Raw genomic sequence first — 18,540 nt, forward strand, 5'->3', positions numbered from 1 at the left:
TATTTTTTGGTCTATTCTTTTGTGTCTATGTGTGAAAGCCTTGCCTGCTTGCCAAAAAAAAAAATAATAATAATAAATAAATAATAATAATAATAATAATAATAATAATAATAATAATAATTAAAAAAAATTAGATTTTTCTTCAGTGAATCATAAAGACATAAAGCCTCAGGCAGAGCTGGTTAGCACCCATTTCTAAAAAACAAGGTTTGCCATTTTAGGTCCTTAAATCAAAATTTAGAATAAAACATTAACAATTTCTTCATTGGCATTGACCTGGATAGTATCCAATTTTAAATACCTACTAAAGACTTTCCTTTAAACACAGCACTTACTTTACAGTCCCTGGAGAGAAAGAAAAATATTTCCAGAATAGTACTCAGTGACTCAGTCAACCAAAGCTCCTAAGGACACTGTAGCTTGTTCCTATGAAGATTTCTGCTGATTATATAGAGAGCATAGTGTGACAATACCCTTAACTTAGCCATCTCAGGTCAGTAAAATATGCTTGTTTGACTTTTTAAATGCTTTCCGGTAACACATACTTGCTAAAATACTAAGTGTGAGAGGGTAAGCAACCTCCATCTCTCTCCAACTATGCTTCCTCAAGTAAATGACCTACATTCGGGAGCAGGAAAATTCAGATATACAATAAAAAAATCAGAACAAAAAAATCTAAGCTATCCCAGAGTAACCACGGACATTGTGTTCTTAACCTGCATTTAATTTCAGAAATACTTAGGTTTCTGATAAGGTTTTGAAAAAAAAAAGTGAAACAACAAAAATCACAAAAAGAAGTCAAACATATTGGAAGAGAAGCCAATAAATAAGAAATAACAGCTTCCTACAGTTTTATATGCTTGAATATCACACTATTGGAACTGTGGCCTCTCCAGAAATCCTTTTCCTAAAGTTTTCATAATAATTTCTGATAATTTGAGCATGTTCATTGGGGTGAACTCCTAGAAAGGGTCATCATCACTCAAAAAGGTGTTAAAAAGAGTTAAGATCAGCAAGGGCTTTTAAGGGTGCCTTTTGTAGGAAAAGAGTAGTAAAGTTTGGAATATGAAGATTGAAAACTTTTTTTTTTTAGTATTAAAAAAATACCTGACAGCTGATTGACATTTAAAAATCCAAATCCTGTGCAACAGGGGTCAGCATCACACCAACGCTCACACTCAAAAAAGCTGAAAACAGAAAAACATCATTATTTTAATATCATTAGTTGTCTGCTTCTGTCCTAGAGAAGGGATGATGGGATATTGCATAGGGGGAAGACACCAAGAACCTGTAGTGGTGCCTCATGGCTCTTTCTGCTGTATAGACATTTCTGCACATTTTCTATTTTCTAGAATATTTTGATATTTTGATTCAATTTTCTGAATACTTTGCTATCTGCCCTAAAAATATCTGCATCAATTATTTTTATGTGTTATTGCCAAGATATGAAATTCATAATGAATTAGATACTTTGTTATTTTTATCTCAATTATAAGTTTCCTTTGTATGCCATTTTTCTTTGTTAAACATTCTCTCGAATAAATAATGCTATTTTTGTAGCAAGATCCCCCTCAGCTATAGAACATGGCCTTGGTACTCAAAACATAGTTAAAATTTCAGTAAAAACAAAGATTCAGTGATGTCCTACCCATTTGAAACTGCTTTTCTGCTCATGTCAGTCACATTCCTCACTGAGATTCCTGTTGCTTTCTGGAATGGTACACGTGTGTAGAAGCTCTTCACAGTACTTCTCAGAGTGACTGGTACAGAAAAGGGAAATAAAATTGGGGAAAAGATCACTTTCTAATTTATACGTATTTGTCAAGGAATGACATTGTAAGTGTAAAGCTTATGTTTCTATGCCTTTGTCAATTAAAAAGCATTTTTTATACTATTAGTAGACAATTGGTAGTTATGTCTAAAGATGAACAAAAATCCAACAAGGTTTTAAAGGTTGAAGAAAGCACATTGCCAAGGAAAAACTTCTAAGGGCCTCAGTTTTTTATCTGTACTGACATGACTCAATCATCTTGGTCCGAAAACTGGATAATTTTGAGGAATCCTTTGTGTATGCTCATGTATAATTCTGTGCTGTAGTTTGGGGCTCCACAACAAGACATGAATTAATCATTTAGTTCTGTGGATATCTATATTTTTTGCAGAAAAACTACAGATTCGCATGGAGTGAGAACAGGCTTGTTTGTCTCACTTTCCTCATGTGAGCACTAGGAGAAAACCAAGAATTCAAACTCCTCAAGCATTCAAAAAGCAGAGGTTAAAATCCTAAAGTCTATAACTCTAAATTTGTTTTATTTATACATATATTCAACAAGAATGCATTCATGTTCTTCCAATTTTTGTATTGCTTACCTATCATGGAAATTTTAATAGAAAATGAAAGTATTGACATCCCTATGATGGTCTGAATCCATCTATATTATAAAGAAGCCTAAGATTGGTACACAGATTATCTGAACTACCCTTGGCCTCTTTGAACTAAGAACACTAAAGCAGAGAATGGAATTTGTGGTTAAAATCTTTCCACTGGACACTGAAATGTGGTACCAGCACTTCTACAACTCCTCTTCAGGGAGTTGTAAAGAATGTTAAGGTCTCCCCTTAGCCTGCCCTTCTCCAGACTGAATAATCTCAGTTCTCTCTGTCACTGCCTGTAAGTCTTGTGCTCCAGTCCCCTTCACAGCTTTGCTGCCCTTCTCTGAACATACTCCAGGTCCTCAGTGTCTTTCTTGTAGAGAGGGACCCAAAACTGAAACAGCACTAGAGGTGCGGCCTCAACAGATTTGGTTACAGCGGGACAATCACCTCCCTGCTCCTGCTGGCAGCACTATCTCTCATATAAGCCAGGATGCCATTCACCTTATTGGCTACTTGGGTACACTGCTGAGTCAAACTCAGCCAAGCATTGACCAACACGTCCAGCTCCGTTACCTCAACACAGTCTTCCCTTGTATCATCATATCCCAGTACTCATTCAGGCTTTTTATCTCAGAGTCAAAATGGAAAATTGAAATTATTTTGGCTTGAATTGCCAATTCAATAATAATGTATGCATTACAAATTCAAGATCCATCACTTACCTATTTTACGGTACAATGCCTGTGGCTGCCAGGGTAGTTCAGTACGACAGTTTTCCAGCATTTGTTCAATGTTACCATCACAAATCTGTGCCTCTGGATACAGGGTGCACACAAAGTATGTGTCTGCAGTATTTCGGAGATCTGCCATTTGACAAAACTCATCTTCCTGTGCACAGCCTAGGAGGCAAAGCCACTAGAAGTTAGCCACACTAGGCTTTGTTCCTCTCTCTTCAGAGTTCTTAATGGCATTGATCAGCAAACAAATAAAAAAGATATTATTCTATCACAGTGCAAGTTAAATAGGGACAGATTCTGTTTCTAGTTATGCTGAAGAGCAGGTTTACTTGGACAGCACAGAAAAGGAGCTACACCACAGCTCTTTGGATAGATATGTTCTCCAGGTGTGACAAGCACAGGCACAGGTTGTTTGTGTCACAAACACAGTAACTTAAAAATCTCTATTTTTCACTTTGCATTAAGTTTGGCACACAAAACATGCAATCAGAAAAACTCTGTCACTTATTCACCTCTTACATTAAATAATGGACAACGAAGTTAAATATTTTAGGAATATTTATAAATATTTTAGCAAGCTTTTGCAATCAGTTTCTGAATTATTATCACAGGACACAAAAATAGACATCACTTTCCTACAATTAACCGTTCAAGTCATTTGCTTGCAGAAATGTGTTCTGAAATTTTCCTTCAGAGTAATAAGTCACTTTCAGAAAAAAGCAGAGTAGTCAAATCTTATGCAAGTTTAATTCAGAAATACAGTGGCAATGACTTCTCTAAAGACAAATGTAAATGCTTAAACATGCACATCTCCAAGGAATTTTTACAGTAACATTTGTGCACTGTACGTATAGTGCTCTCACTTCAGAATTCCTGCTAGTCAGAGCTAGACATTCTCGGTATCCATAATATGGATACCCTGCTTATGAATGATGAGTATCCTTTCTGTCACAGTAGACAAAGTTCGTAAGGAAGAAATAGATGTCCTCTCCCATTAGCAAATTCAGTGTAGCTGAATTCCATGAAAATTTTGTCCTGAAAAATCTCCAAGTCCAGCATTTCTGCAGAAAGATTTCAGTTAATTTTCCTCTCCTTACTATCTTGCAGAATAACTGTCTATGAGATATCTTACGTGTGAGACACCAAAGCACAGCTTCTTCTGCTGAGTACTTCTGCCTGAAGACCCAGTACTGCTGGTAAGGAATAGAGGAGTTTGGGTCGCTTCGTATCTGACTGTCATCCATTAAATAGAAAAGATCCTTTGTGGAATCTAAGATTCAAACAAACAAACAAAGAGCTCAAGCCCACAAGAATAACTTAATTAGCATCTGAAATAAATCATTTTAAGGTAGATAGTGCTGATAGTACTGCTTCTTTTTTTTTTTAATGGAAACTACAACAGATATTAAAAGAACAATATCACAATTTGATAGAGCAAATTCTCAGCTACAAAATACTGTTTTTCAACATAGTCACTATCATTAGCTGTGCATTTTCGACAGTAGTGAACAAGAGCCTGCATGCTATGTTCATAAAAATCTGCACCAGTAGAGCTGATGGCCAGTACTGAAATGCATGACCCACCACCTCACTGTGCTCACATCCACAGTTTGGTCTACATAAATGTTCAACAAGCATCAGTGAATGTCAATGGATGCCATTTTTTCCTCATGGAAAAATTCAGCAACACATCTTTGTTTCATATCCACTTCCATACCAGATGCCACTCTGCCAGACTGCCCCTCTTCTGCCCTCTATCACACAGAAACGAAATGTAATGGAATATTGGTGGGAAGGTTCAACTTCTATTGCCATATCACCAACATCCACTTCTAACTTCATGGACCAACATAGTAAAATAGGAAGCATTCTTTTCAGAGAAGCCCTCAAACTTACATGTAAAATTCTTCCTTTCACATCAAAGCAACTGTAACCATGTAAAATTAGCATCACCAAAAGTTGCTTTCAGTAACAGAACAGTTCAACTATCAACTAAGTGATGTTTGTGTAGGCGATGCCTCCTTCAAAGAATTACAGAATCACAGAGTGGCCAGGGTTGGAAGGGACCTCAAGGATCATGAATCTCCAACTCCCCTGCCACAAGCAGGGCCACCAATATTCCCATTCAACGCTAGATCAGGCTGCCCAGGACCCCATCCAATCTGGCCTTGAACACCTCCAGGGACGGGGCATCCATAACCTCTCCCTCATCCTGCAGTTATTAACCCTTTCAAAGAATTGATTCCCCTCCCCTCTATAGCTCCCTTTAGGTATTGAAAGGCTGCAATGAAGTCACCCCGCAGCCTTCTTTTCTCCAGGCTGAACAAGCCCAGCTCCCTCAGCCTGTCTTCATAGGGGAGGTGCTCCAGTCCCCTGATCATTTTCATGGCCCTCCTCTGGACCCTCTCCAACAGCTCCCTATCTTTCTTGTACTGGAGGCTCCACACATGGACACAGTACTCCAGATGGGGCCTCACAAGAACAGAGTAGAGGGAGACAATCACCTCCCCGTCCCTGTTGGCCACCCCTTCTTGGATGGAGCCCAGGACACCATTTGCCTTCCGAGCTGCAAGGGCACACTGCTGGCTCATGTTAAACTTTTCATCTATCAAGACCCCCAGGTCCTTCTCCACAGGGCTGCTCTCAAGGACTGCTCCTTCCAGTCTGTATGGATGCCTGGGATTCCTCCAGCCAAGGTGCAAAACTCTGCACTTTTCCATGTTGAACCTCATCACATTCACCTGGGCCCACCTTTCTAGTCCCTCAAGGTCCCTGTGAATAGCATCCCTTCCTTCTACCGTGTCAACCACACCACTCAGCTTGGTGTCATTAGCAAACTAGCTGAAGGTGCACTCAATTCCCTTGATGTCATTGATAAGATGTTAAAGAGCACCGGTCCCAAGACAGACACCTTGGGGATGCCTCTCGTTACCAGCCTCCACCTGGACACAGAGCCATTGATGACCACCCTCTGTCTGCAGCCTTTCAACCAACTTCTTATCCATTGGGTGGTCCACCCATCAAATCCACATCCCTCCAGTTTGGAGATAAGGATGTGGTGGGGGACCATGTCAAAGGCCTTGCTCAAGTCCAGGTAAATGACATCGGTCGCCTTTCCCTTGTCCACCGATGCCATCACTCCATCATAGAAGGCCACCAGATTGGACAGTGCTGTTCCTTGCTGAACTGCACTGAACAACACAGCACTGCAAGAGTATCTGGACACCAAAGCAACCAAGTAGATAAACAATAACAAAAACCAAACAAAAAAAAAAAAACAGAAGAAAGAATCACGGCTCCTAGAAATAAGATGTCTCTACTCTGCCATGCAAAACATCTGTTTAACAGTGAATAATACTGCTCTAGGGGATACCTTGACCAATCTAGTTTTATTGATCCAAAATACAGCTGTTTCCTTATATTCACTTGGGAAGCATTTACACCTATTTGTTAAATGTTTTCTTAACAAGCTTAATATCTCTTTCAGTTATTTAACATGTTTCTCCTAGTTTAGGCTCCCACAGACCTATTTAAATAATTCCTTCTGTCTATAGCCTGTGATACTTAGATATGCATACACTGCCCTCATATGCTCCTCATATCTCTCTGAAACAATCACAGGTAGCTAAGGATGTTTTAAAATCAGTGCCTTTAAATAAGGGTCCAACAACAATATTCAGAGAAACACTCTTCTTTGCTGTCTTACAAATTCCTCCACAAACACCTTTCTATTTATTGAACATCATCAGCAGCTCTCACAACCAGCTACTCCTGCATTGTGAGTTTCTTTTTATTTAAAACTGGATGCACTAAGACAGCCAGACAAAAATATGAAAACAGAAAACCAAAGACACGTAACTGCAGCTGAAATGCTGAAGCATCTAAATGCATCTAATAACATGCTGGGAAGTGCACTGGGATAGAATTATAGAATCATTAATGTTGGAAAAGACTTCCAAGATCATCCAACTACTGATCCATCATCATCATTCCCACTAAATCCACAATCACAAGTGCCCACAAGTATTTTCTATAATCAGAAATCATCAGATTTCCATCAGAAAATAGAAAATATATGCTAAAACATGCTCTAAACATGATCATGAATAATAAAAGCCCTGTAAACATTTTCCCTAACTTATCCATAATGTTTCTGAGAAGGTGATTTGTAAGTCTTGTTACCACATAGTTTCAACCTCTGCTTCACTTGAAACCATTTTTGCCATAGCTAAGATTAAAGCATGAAGGAAGAAGCTGCATTCTTTGCATAACTACCGGTTTTAATGACATTATCGGCCACAGCAAGGAAAAAGGAGAGCCCTGAGGGCTAATCTCATGCCCTGGCAGGCAAATGCAAAGAGAAGTTTATCCACCATATTAAGCGCAGCTCTTCCTTATTTTCAAGTCTAGACTTTAAAACACCACTAATTGCATAGAAGTGCCATTAGGTAAACAGACATTTTTATTCATCTTCCATTCACATTACAAAAACAAAATCAGCAACGTACTTTGTGTTAAGATTTTACATGGAATAAAACGCATGCTCAGACATCCAATAAGGTTACTCAGAAAAGATTTTAGCTCATCAGAGAGGTAGCAAAATGCTGTCACGAGCCTTCATTGCTCTTCCACTTTTAGAATTCATGGACTCATAGAATGATGGAATGGCTTTGGTTGGAAGGGACCTTAAAGATCCTCGAGTTCCAAGCCCCATGCTGTGGGCAAGGTTGCCAACCACTAGATCAGGTTGCTCAGGGTAATTGGATGCTTGAAGGTCTGGAGGAACACATATTATAAATGATTTGGGATATACAAATTAGTTAGTATAACTTAGCAGACACTGAAATAAAAGAGGAGAACTACTTGAAAGAAACACTGTGTTTGCTGTTTCATTGTTACTCCATATTGTCAGTAGCACATGCCCATGTGCCCACACTAAGAATTCAATCCTTGGGTTTATGTAAAATGTTTTCTCAGCTGAATGATATTTCCTGAGTCTTTACAGTTCATTAAGTATAAAAGAAGAAGTTCTCTCAGCAGCTTTCCACATTTTCTCAGGTAAAAAATTGCAGACAGTGGTGCCTTCCAGGAGGACTACATTTTGAACATCTTTCTCAAAATCTGCATCATATTTCCTGCTTAAGAGAAACCTTTTGTACTTGACAATACCTACATCCTCACAGTACATATATGAAAATACGTGCTATGAAAATCTCTGGTTAAATTAAGCACCTCCCTCTGCTGTCTCCTCTGTCTGCCTTTACTGTGATACCTGATAACGTGATATTGTCCTCTGTCTTCAAAGCAGTAGAATCACATTCAGAGCTTTCAGGTCGGGTGACCATATCAGAGCCTAGAAGCCAAGAAGAATCAAAGAACACAATAATTCATTTTATCAGTTTACTTTTCTTCCACAATATAAACTCATCCTCAGTTCCCTAACTTAAGCAAACATTTTGGAGTAATCTGTACCAGTTAGGAAAACTCCTTATGTAGTTTCTCCAGCTCATGAATCAAAAATTAGTAATGGAAAAACTGAATCCAAAATTCAGCAATTCATCTAGTTACTTGTAGTTACTTACAAATGTCCAAATTATTTGTGGTACTTGAACACTGATAGGTCAAAGGCAAGTGTTTCCACAGTGTAATTTTTCACGGTATATGTCTCATGTTGGACATTACCAAACGAATTGAGAAAGATGCTTCCAGTTTACACAAGTGGCACTCATATAACACAGCTGCCACTGCCTGTATTTCACCATAAAATTTTATAACAGGCCCTGTGAGATAACTTACCTCTCCACAGAAACACTTGTTGAAAAGTGGTAAAATTTCTTTCTGCCTCTTCTGACAGCTCAGACGCTTGTAAAGAAGAAAGTGTGTGTTAGAACAGCTGTTAAAATTAAGCAAATAGATAGCACTGAAATGCATGGAAATTAAATTAAAAACACATCTTTAGAGTATGTTTTCCCTTATTTACATCACAAGACCCCGGGAAGGATGGCACAGATGCCCTGGTTCTAGTCTAGGTCACAGGTACCAAGGTTTTATTTTATTTTCTGTCACTGTTCTGTGCTAATCTGAATAAATCCCTTTCTGTTTTTTTTTTCCACAGTTTACACTTCTTTAAGATTATTGACTTGATTCTGCCTTAATTAAATGCTAGAAGTATCAAAGGATAACATAGTAGAAGTAGTACATTCTTGACTTTCCCTAATGTTCTCAAAGAAAGGCAAGTCCATCTAACAATACATTTGATTTGGGAGGTTTAATTCTCTTACACTTGTACAGGTATGGACTTTCTTGAGAAAAAAAAAAAAAACAACATTGAAGGCACAAGAGCAGGCTGGAAGAAAAGGCAGATTCTGTAGACAAATTAAAGAGAAGTAATGTAAATTAATTCACTGACATACTTGCACTGAACACTTGCCCTCCCAGGGTGAAGGAGAAGATTTTCTCTCCTTCGTCATAGCTCAGACCTCTGCATATTTCGTTTATGACTGATGCTTGTGTTGGACTCCAACCATTTGCATTGCAGATCAGCACATCTGGGGATGTCATCAAGCTACACAAGATGGTACCTAGGTTCACAGGAAGTGAGAATTGCATCACTGCCATAATGCCATTCACGTACATAGAGATTTACATCCAAGCATCTCAATACTTTCTCTAACTGCCAATTGAACTTGTGTTACTGAGATAGCTACTTATTTGTATTGCCAACTAAAAATATGAAAATCAGAACAATACTTTCAGTTTGGACTTCTCATGTTAGACATTCACACCTAACTCAAACATTTGTAGCCTCAGTTTGAGCTCATACTGTTATCACCTAATAAAATATTATTATTATCTGACAATGCCCAACAGGGTTCTCAGTAAAATGTCCATTTCTCCACAGGAAAAATTTTCTACTTCAGGTCTTTAGTGCATCAGGTCAAATCTCAGGCCTTACTCAAAATCTGCCTATGCCAGAAAATGTCAGTGGTGCAGAGATAAGTGTAGAGCATCCAAAAATGAGCTCTAATGAGTGCTGGTTTGTTGCTGTTTGTTTGTTTGTTTGTTTGTTTGTTTTAACCTCTTATGTATGTTTACCAAAGAAATATTTCATTTTGCAGTGTTTAGACAATACCTCCATCAAGTGCAATCTGACTGAAGATGAAGCCGTCACAGCAAGAGTCCCTGCTGCAAGTCTGTCTGCAGAAGAGCTGAGCATCTGTCAAAGATGTGCTAGCTGCTGAGAGAGCCATGGAACGATACACACCAGAAAGCACATTCTGAAAACTGGTCCTTTCAAAGGTCTTGAGTCCAGATGAATTAAATTCTTGTGCTGGGCAGACAGAACAGAAAAAAAATGTTCAGAAGAACTCAAGTAGAGAAGTGATGATTTAAGAATGCCTGCAGGCTGGAGTTGGTTTAAAGTTTTATGGTAAAAGCTAAGATTTAAAAATCATTTCTTGGCCTTTGGGTTTCAAAAAAAAGATGAGATTACCAAATGGTTTGGTTCATTTAGAGATGAGTAGAGAGCCAGAATATATTGCCATTTAGGAAAGTATAACACTTTGGATATTCAGTTTTTTGTATTAACTGATGGAAAAAGTCATCAACAGCCATATTTCTTATTTGTGGGGAACAAGCTTTGAAAGGTTAGTTTCAAGCTAGAAAGGTAGTGAGGTATATGGGTGACCATTCAGCATTAAGCCCTGAACAGAATTATGTCTTCTTGAACAAATATGTTCCCCTGCATCACTGAGATCCTATTCAGAAGTATCCACAGTTTCAGGCACTCAGTTGCATCTGGTACCTTTCTTCAAATAGACCATCACAGCATCTCCCTCTGGATTCCTGATATAAAGCAAGCAGCTGAGACGACCAATGCTAGTGGTAGCAGGATTCCTCAGAGCACCTTGCACCTGAAACAGAAAATATGCATGAAATAAATGTAACCTAACCAACTTCTTCTGTTAAAACATCTTTTCCTTAGCCATAAACAGAGGGAAGAATTATCACACACAGTTAACCACCACAGCTTGCTGTGGCCCACTGGAGATGCTTTTTATCTTCTCAAAGAGAAATCTCAGCTGATCTTCAGTGCCACTGTGCTGTGTTTAGAAAGTTACGAGTAGGAAACTGTTAAAGACAGAGAATCATAGAATAGCCTGGGTTGAAAGGGACGATAATGATCACCTAGTTTCACCCCTCCTGCTATGTGCAGAGTTGCCAGAGCCACATCTAGCCTGGCCTCGAATGCCTCCAGAGATGGGGCATCCACCAACCTCTTTGGGCAATTTGTTCCAATGTGTCATCACCCTCTCAAAGGAGGAATCAAAAGGAGGAATCACCTCTTGGACAGGAGGAAGGGACTGAGAAATGATGACCATTCAGGTGACATAGTTACTGACCCAGATGCTCCTAATTCTGACTATTCAGATGAAAGCACTTTTTAAGTTCACTTGATATTCAGACTGCAGCAGTTCAATATGTTTTGAGAAGTGCTGTGTGGTGTTTCATGGAAACTTTGAGGCATTCAGTGCCACTTTTGGCAATGACTGGTTGTAGTTTCTCTGCCAGCTTGAAGGAATTTATAACACAGTGTCCAAGGAATCAGATAATTTCCTGCTCTTCTTTTGTGATACCTTCTACTTATATTTCACCTACAGTATTACAGTAAACAGATTTTTAAATACGGCAGTTTTTACCAATCCAGAGGTGGTGCAGTTGAAGTTGACTTCAGCAGCACTGTATAAATCACACAATATTTCGGCATCAGCAGGGGTTACAGCAGCAAAACTGCAAGCTTCTTCCTTATCACAGTCTGAAAAACAAAGAGGAAACCTGAAGTTTCGTAGTATTTCATATCTACAATTTTTGCTACCAATTCCTCTGTCTTCTGCCATTTACCTATTTTTTCATACCTCCATGAGACTGCAGAGTTTCACATGCCAGATGAACTTTGGCTTTCAATCATTTAGTATAGCATTAAGTTTTCTTAAGTTGAGTTATTAAGTTTATTTAAGTTTTTAAGTAATTAGATGATATAAAATGTATTTGGGCACCCTTCACCAACAGATGAATTAAGTCTAACCACTTAACTAAATATTTAAGGTCTGCTGGATAATTTTGCCTGTGGAAGGTAGGGAAGACTCACACAAACTACTTAGCGTATCTGCACAAGACAGTAACTCCACAGCAAACAGGTTGTGGTCAAAATCAGCATGATTGAAGATAATGAAACATGAAATTCTAAAATCATGCCTACTGATTAGTGTAAGGCAGTGAGCAGCCATCCCCTTCCAAAGTTATGAGCAGCAGAAGATCCTTTTGCGTATATGCTACCACCACTAATAGGCTCCCACAGCTTTGCTCCTAAAACAGGAGGCAAAATTGTTTCCAAATATTTCTTGCATAAAATAAAACAGTTTAGACCAGAACACCATCAGAATATAAACTAAACTATACAACTGCACAGGAGCAGAGAGGGAAGGCTATTCCTATCCTATACAGTAATATTTTAGACTGGCATTGCCATTTGGCAGTGAATATAAGCTCATATGCTGTTTCTTCACTTTGTTGATCCAATCTTTTAATTAAAAAAAAAGAAAATGCAACCTTCTCTTTTATAATAAAAATACAAATTACATGCATTGAATACATAGCTTGCCAAAATGGCAGGGGGGGGTTGGAGATTCATGATCCTTGAGGTCCCTTCCAACCTGGGCCATTCTGTGACTCTGTGGCATCTATACCTTCCTAAGTTCATGACTGAAATGCCTTGCTTTTAAGTATCTCCAGTTTCAAGGCTAGGTGCAAAAAATCTTATACTAACTGAATCTGTGAAGCCCTGTGTGTACTCCCAGAATACTTCTAATCACTAAACCATGTCCCTAATTGCTACATCTATACAATACATGAACATCTCCAGGGATGATAACTCCATTGCTTCCCTGGGCAGCTTGCTCCAAAGCTTGACTAATGCTTAATATCAGCCCTTGTCACAGGTCATCCTTGTTATTAGAGCCAGGGTGTATTTATTTTGAATGCTACACCTCTACCTCTGTTCACAAGTCTGCATTAGGAGACACAGGGCAAGGTACCTTTAAAGAGACATAGTTCATCTAGGACCTTATCCATAAGTTCATCATACAAAAGGATTCAGAGTTCTCCAAGATGGTTTCTATTGTCTGCACAGATTTTCTGACAGTTTTCCTTACCTGAAATGCATTGAAAAGTTAGACTTTGTAGGTCTCTCCCAAATGACTGAGACTGGAGTATTTGAACTTTGTCTGACCCGTAAACGAATGTAGAGGCAGGAACTCTCTCAAATTTTCTGAGCACTAAAAACCGAAGACACAAGTATCAGTTCCCATGCTACAGAGACAAGGAGACTTTGGCTAGAAGCAAAAAATTAAGGATTTTTACAGGGAAATAACTCACTACATGACATATTCTGACTCAACAGGTAACAAAGGAGACAAGAGGAACAAAGGGGGCCTACAGGAAAGCTGAGGAGGTACTTTCATAAGGGCGTGTATTTCTGTTCTGCAAAAACAGCACAACAATATCTTTCAAAAGCAGTTAGCAAGAGGTGGTGTGGCAGTTCATATTCGGGTGGGACTTCCCTGCCAGCAGCAGACTGATTGTCTCCTATTACTTGCTCATGGTACAGAATGAACTACTGAGTCAACAGGGGGACCAACCTTCTGAAAAACAATCACTGAAATAAAAGTCAGCTCCAACAGAACTTGGCTACAAAGGAGATCTAGGAGCTTAATTCTCATGTTTAGGAGCGTAAAACAATTGTTGTCCACTAACTTAAAGCTCAGGGATTTGTTGTAGGTGGCGCAGTCAGCATGCTCCTTTTTGACACCCTCACAGTTAACTACAGACTGTCACTTGATTTAAATCTACTCTCTCCAATCTGCACATTGCACATGTGTGTAAGGAAGCCCATCAAGCAAGACTATTCACAAATTAGGAAAAGCTCATGGGGTTTAGAGAAAGGGCCTAGCAGTGGGTTGTTAGAGTTTGGGTATTCTGGTCAGGCTCCAGTTGGACTTGATGATCTTTAAGGTCTTTTCCACCTGAGCAATTCTATGATTCTGTGATGCAAAATCCAAAGGTCACCAAATGCAGACAAGTATCCATTTAAGCTCAGGTTTGGCCCTGGCTACGCCTTGAAGAATTTTATAGACAGTGAAGGGACACAGAGAGACATTTCAACCACTCTGCTCAGGTTTCTATTACTTATACAGATTTTTTGATACAGTGCATCCATCAGCTGATAAACTAATATCTTTCAGTGAGCACAACATGCTAAGGAGAACGGAAGAATGTGGTGACTTCACCCCTGTCTTGTCAGGCTTCTGCTCAAAATTCCATACATTCTAACCACAGAATCATCTAGGTTGCCAGAGATCTTAGAGATCACCAAGTCCAACCACCAATCTGATCTACTGAGTCCCACTACTAAACCATGTCCCTTACTGCCATATCTACATGTCTCTTTAATACTTCCAGGGATGCAGACTCCATTGCTTTCCTGGAAAGCCTATTCCAATGCTTGACCATCCTCTCTGTGAAGAAATTATTCCTGATATCCAGTCTAAACTTCCTCTAGCGCATCATGAGCCCATTTCCTCACATCCTGACATTTGTCATCTGAGAAAAGAGACCAACATCCTCAGTACAGCTGTCTTTATTGTAGTTGTAGAGTAAAACAAGCTTTCCCTTCAGCCTCCTCTTCTGCAGTCTCATCGAGCCAATTCAGACCTTCAGCTCATTGCAATGAACACCAGACCTAGATCTTACAGAGCTAAAAAGCAGGAGTCCTGGTTCAATCTCAGCCAGTGTGAGATATCTGCCAGTAGAAGAGCTGGAGGTTCAGCCCTTCACTTCCCTGCACACTCAGGCACAGAGGTTCAGCTGGAAGATCCCAAGCCTTTCTCCCTGCAACAACTGCATAAACCACAAAATAAAATTCAGGGATAAGTTCTTAAAACAATCATTTGTACTCCTGCAGCAAAATAGTCAGGCTAAATCAGAAGCAAATGTCCAGTGTTGTCAGGGCTGAGTGAGCAGGTGCTTTTGATAAAACCATCATTTCTGCTCAGAAAAAACATAAGAGCTAGCCAAAAACTCAAAAAAAAAAAAAAGAAAAAAAAAAAAAAAGAAGAAGTTCTTGCACTCCAGTGCAACTGGGGAGAGGCATAAACAGAGCTGGAAGGTTTTTTCCTTCCAAGGAATACAGGAGAACACAACATAAGCATTAGCCTAATTCTACAGTAAACTGAATTCTTTTTACATCTGCAACTTTCAGTGATGCCCAGCTGAAAACAGAATGTATATATTTTCATAAAAATGAAAAGAATTCTTTATTTTTATGTTGTTTGCAATTGTTTGCTGCCCTCATTTCTAATTCAAAGTTGGAAGCACTTTGAATGCTTCTCTATTATTTTTCTTTTTGGTTTGCTTGTTTTGCTTTTGTGTTTAATTTTTTAATTCTGATATTCCATTCCTCCATTTTCTCTACTTCAGTAATATGGAAGAAAAGTAGAGAAAAGATAAAAAGTCTCTAATTCAGAGCTTAACATAACATCAGTTTCTGAAGCGAATATTCCATTAAATTTGATGCTAGTTATATAATAAGTATAAAATATGCTGGAAGACTAATTTTTGGGAAAGGGAAAAGTTTTGGGTTTGAGGGTCATAGTTAAACCCTATTGCAAGCAGTCTGGGGACTGTTTGATGGATGACTTCAGTATAGATCTCTAGCAGATGCTTACATGTACAACATCCAGCTTGATGAAGCCCTCATTTTGCATCTTTTCCATTGGACTTCCAACAAATTACTTTCTACTTTGTCTTTCTGTCATCTCTTCTATTTCATTTTTTCTGAATTCCACTTCAACTGTTCCAAAGGCTCCTCCAGATGTGGTGGAGAATTAGGTAAATGTTTGGAATATCACGGCTGGTTGTCGTTTGTTTTTTTGTTCTGTTTTGTTTTTTGTGGGGCGATAGTGTTGGAATTTTTTTTCCCCATTTTGTTTTGTTTTACTGTTTGTTTAACTTTGTTTTCTAAAATTGTTTGAGAACTGCAATTTCACAATTGTGTTCAAGCAGAAGGAAGTTTCCCCAGTTTGCAAGGACATGTTCACTAAGTCGAATACCATAAAGCACAAGCCCAGACAGTGATGTTATGCCACAGCTATGAAGTCATTGTAAAACATAGTCTGTTTTACAGGATCACATGGATGAGTGATAATTTTACAGCAAAATTCATCATTCTGCTTTGTTCCCCTTAGCCCACTCGTTATTCTTCAGCTCAGGAGATCAGCATACATAAAACACTGTCAGCCATTGGAGAGTGAAAGAAATCTTCTCTCTCCGCTCACAGGAAATGACTTTGTCAATCCAGTCATGAAAAGACAGAAGCAAGGAGCAATGTGGCTGAAGGCAGAGGCCACAAGTATGGGAAAATGAGTATGCTGGCAAACCAGCTGTGGAGCACTGGGTCATTTCATAAGGCAGTTACACTTACATTGGATAAAAACATATCCAAATATCATTCTTACCTGAGCACTCATAGTCTGTAAGGAGATCATCTGTTTCAGTCCAATCCAGAGCTGCTCCAAAGTCATCAACACAGAAGGATTTGTTAGTGTCAGGGTCTTGTTGGGAAGGCCGATACTGGCCATCCTCATTGCACTGCAAACCCTGCTCATTGCCTTGACAGTAAGTAATACCTGTAAGCAGGGTGAAAAAAGGAGAGGTTTGACAATGTTTTCCCTGGGCTTTGAAGCATCAACAGGACAAAAAACTTTAAGTACAATAGAAACTTTTCTGAATATTAATCTCATCATATAAATATGTGATGTTTTATTCTTTAAGATATGCTTATCTCACTTCTTTGTTTTCTCTGTAAATCACATTCAGAACATTTCCGGGATTTTCTGTATGAATACAACCTCCCTTGTAATAAGTGCTGTAAAGCAGAGCAGTACAGAGAAGGAACTGTATTTTCACACAGGCTTGTTCAGTGCTTATTGCAATGGACCCATGAAATGTTACGAAGAACACCACAAGAGCTATCACAACAATTTTTTTTGTTACATAAAAAAAAATCCACTGTTGGTGGGAAATATGGTGCTCTCTTTTCTTAAAGATTAATGACTTTGATTTAAATTAGCAGCATCTTCCTAACTACTTTTCAATCCCTAATGTGTAAACAACAAAGCACATGAGATCAATACCTACACTGAGAACACTGATATAGAAATGAAGGTGACAAATCAGGCTGATGTCTTCTTTAGGCAAAAATAAATTGATGCTAGAGTGATTATAAACCTTCTGTTTTATCTCACCCAAGAGAATACATAGACTGGAACAAAACAAAGCAGTTCCTGTACTTATCCATAATACCAAATCTTTAGTGTGACTACTTGCTTTTAGCTTTATCCACGAGCTTAACAAATGGTATTCTTTATAGAACTGCTTCCAAAAATAAGTCATTTAAAATGTATACACTAACTTTACTGAATATATCAACTTTGAGAAGTGTTTGCATCAAAGTTGGGTCTTAAAAGAGCTAGGCAAAGATTCCTTTAATATTCAAGAAAATGCCAATAAATTGACCATATCAGATGTTTCTTGCTGACTGAATATCCAGATGTCTTTCCGCAGGACAGTGAACATGTCTCAAAGAACCACATCCTGGATGAGACTGACCACTCATTTCTCACACATATTTGATGTAAACACCAGACAGTTCATTTTGTCCTTGAAAAACATTTTTTAATATATGCAGAAAGGATTACATCCATTAAAAAAAATGTTTCAAAAAAAAGTCAGAAAGGATTTATTTTCAACCTGACAGATGAAAATAATACTCATCAGTTATTTGAAGTCAAAATACAAAGGGAAAAATGGGCTCAACTTACAGTCATCAGCACTGAATGCCCCATAAGAGTTGGTAGTTTTGCCCACAGGACACTTGATGCAAGATAAACGCCCTGTCTGATGTTGATAGTAGCCAAGAGGGCAGGGAATGCATTCACCGTTCTGGAAATTAGTGCCTGGAGGACAAACAACTGCAAAGAGAACAACATTGTTACTCTTATGGAATTCAACCATTTCAGGCATTTGCACATCCATGAATGATTGTATATTTATCATGCTGGTAGACTTTCTAAGGTTTCAAGCCTTTAATATATGTATTTCTAAGTGGAATAATACAAAATACAGAAAAAATACAAAACAAAAACACTCCTTAAATATTCATTACACTCGCAATTGCCTGGAATATATAATATGGCTTCTTATTTTCAGATCATCCTAAAAACACACCTGAAATAATGCACTACACACTCTTTGGAAACACCAAGTGCAGGCCTGATTTCAGCTGAATACTGTCAAACCCATTTGTAATAAG

The 18,540-nt window shown here is 38.5% G+C and overlaps 1 protein-coding gene across 1 annotated transcript in view; it reads right to left on the bottom strand.

Annotated features, from left to right (window-relative positions):
- The window catches only part of TG (thyroglobulin), a gene marked incomplete at both ends in the record, with an annotated part of 138,390 nt that overhangs the window by 82,816 nt on the left and 37,034 nt on the right, over window positions 1–18,540 (bottom strand). Inside the window, 13 exons of the mRNA XM_079534017.1 lie at window positions 1,108–1,187; window positions 1,649–1,760; window positions 3,099–3,275; window positions 4,246–4,383; window positions 8,386–8,466; window positions 8,910–8,975; window positions 9,527–9,694; window positions 10,246–10,443; window positions 10,918–11,026; window positions 11,813–11,928; window positions 13,325–13,447; window positions 16,685–16,855; window positions 18,050–18,199. Coding sequence (XP_079390143.1) covers window positions 1,108–1,187; window positions 1,649–1,760; window positions 3,099–3,275; window positions 4,246–4,383; window positions 8,386–8,466; window positions 8,910–8,975; window positions 9,527–9,694; window positions 10,246–10,443; window positions 10,918–11,026; window positions 11,813–11,928; window positions 13,325–13,447; window positions 16,685–16,855; window positions 18,050–18,199 — 1,689 coding nt within the window. The remainder of the gene's footprint in view (window positions 1–1,107; window positions 1,188–1,648; window positions 1,761–3,098; window positions 3,276–4,245; window positions 4,384–8,385; window positions 8,467–8,909; window positions 8,976–9,526; window positions 9,695–10,245; window positions 10,444–10,917; window positions 11,027–11,812; window positions 11,929–13,324; window positions 13,448–16,684; window positions 16,856–18,049; window positions 18,200–18,540) is intronic.

The sequence above is a fragment of the Tetrao urogallus genome, assembly GCF_951394365.1.
Source record: "Tetrao urogallus genome assembly, chromosome: 3".
NCBI classification, from domain to species: Eukaryota; Metazoa; Chordata; class Aves; order Galliformes; family Phasianidae; genus Tetrao; species Tetrao urogallus.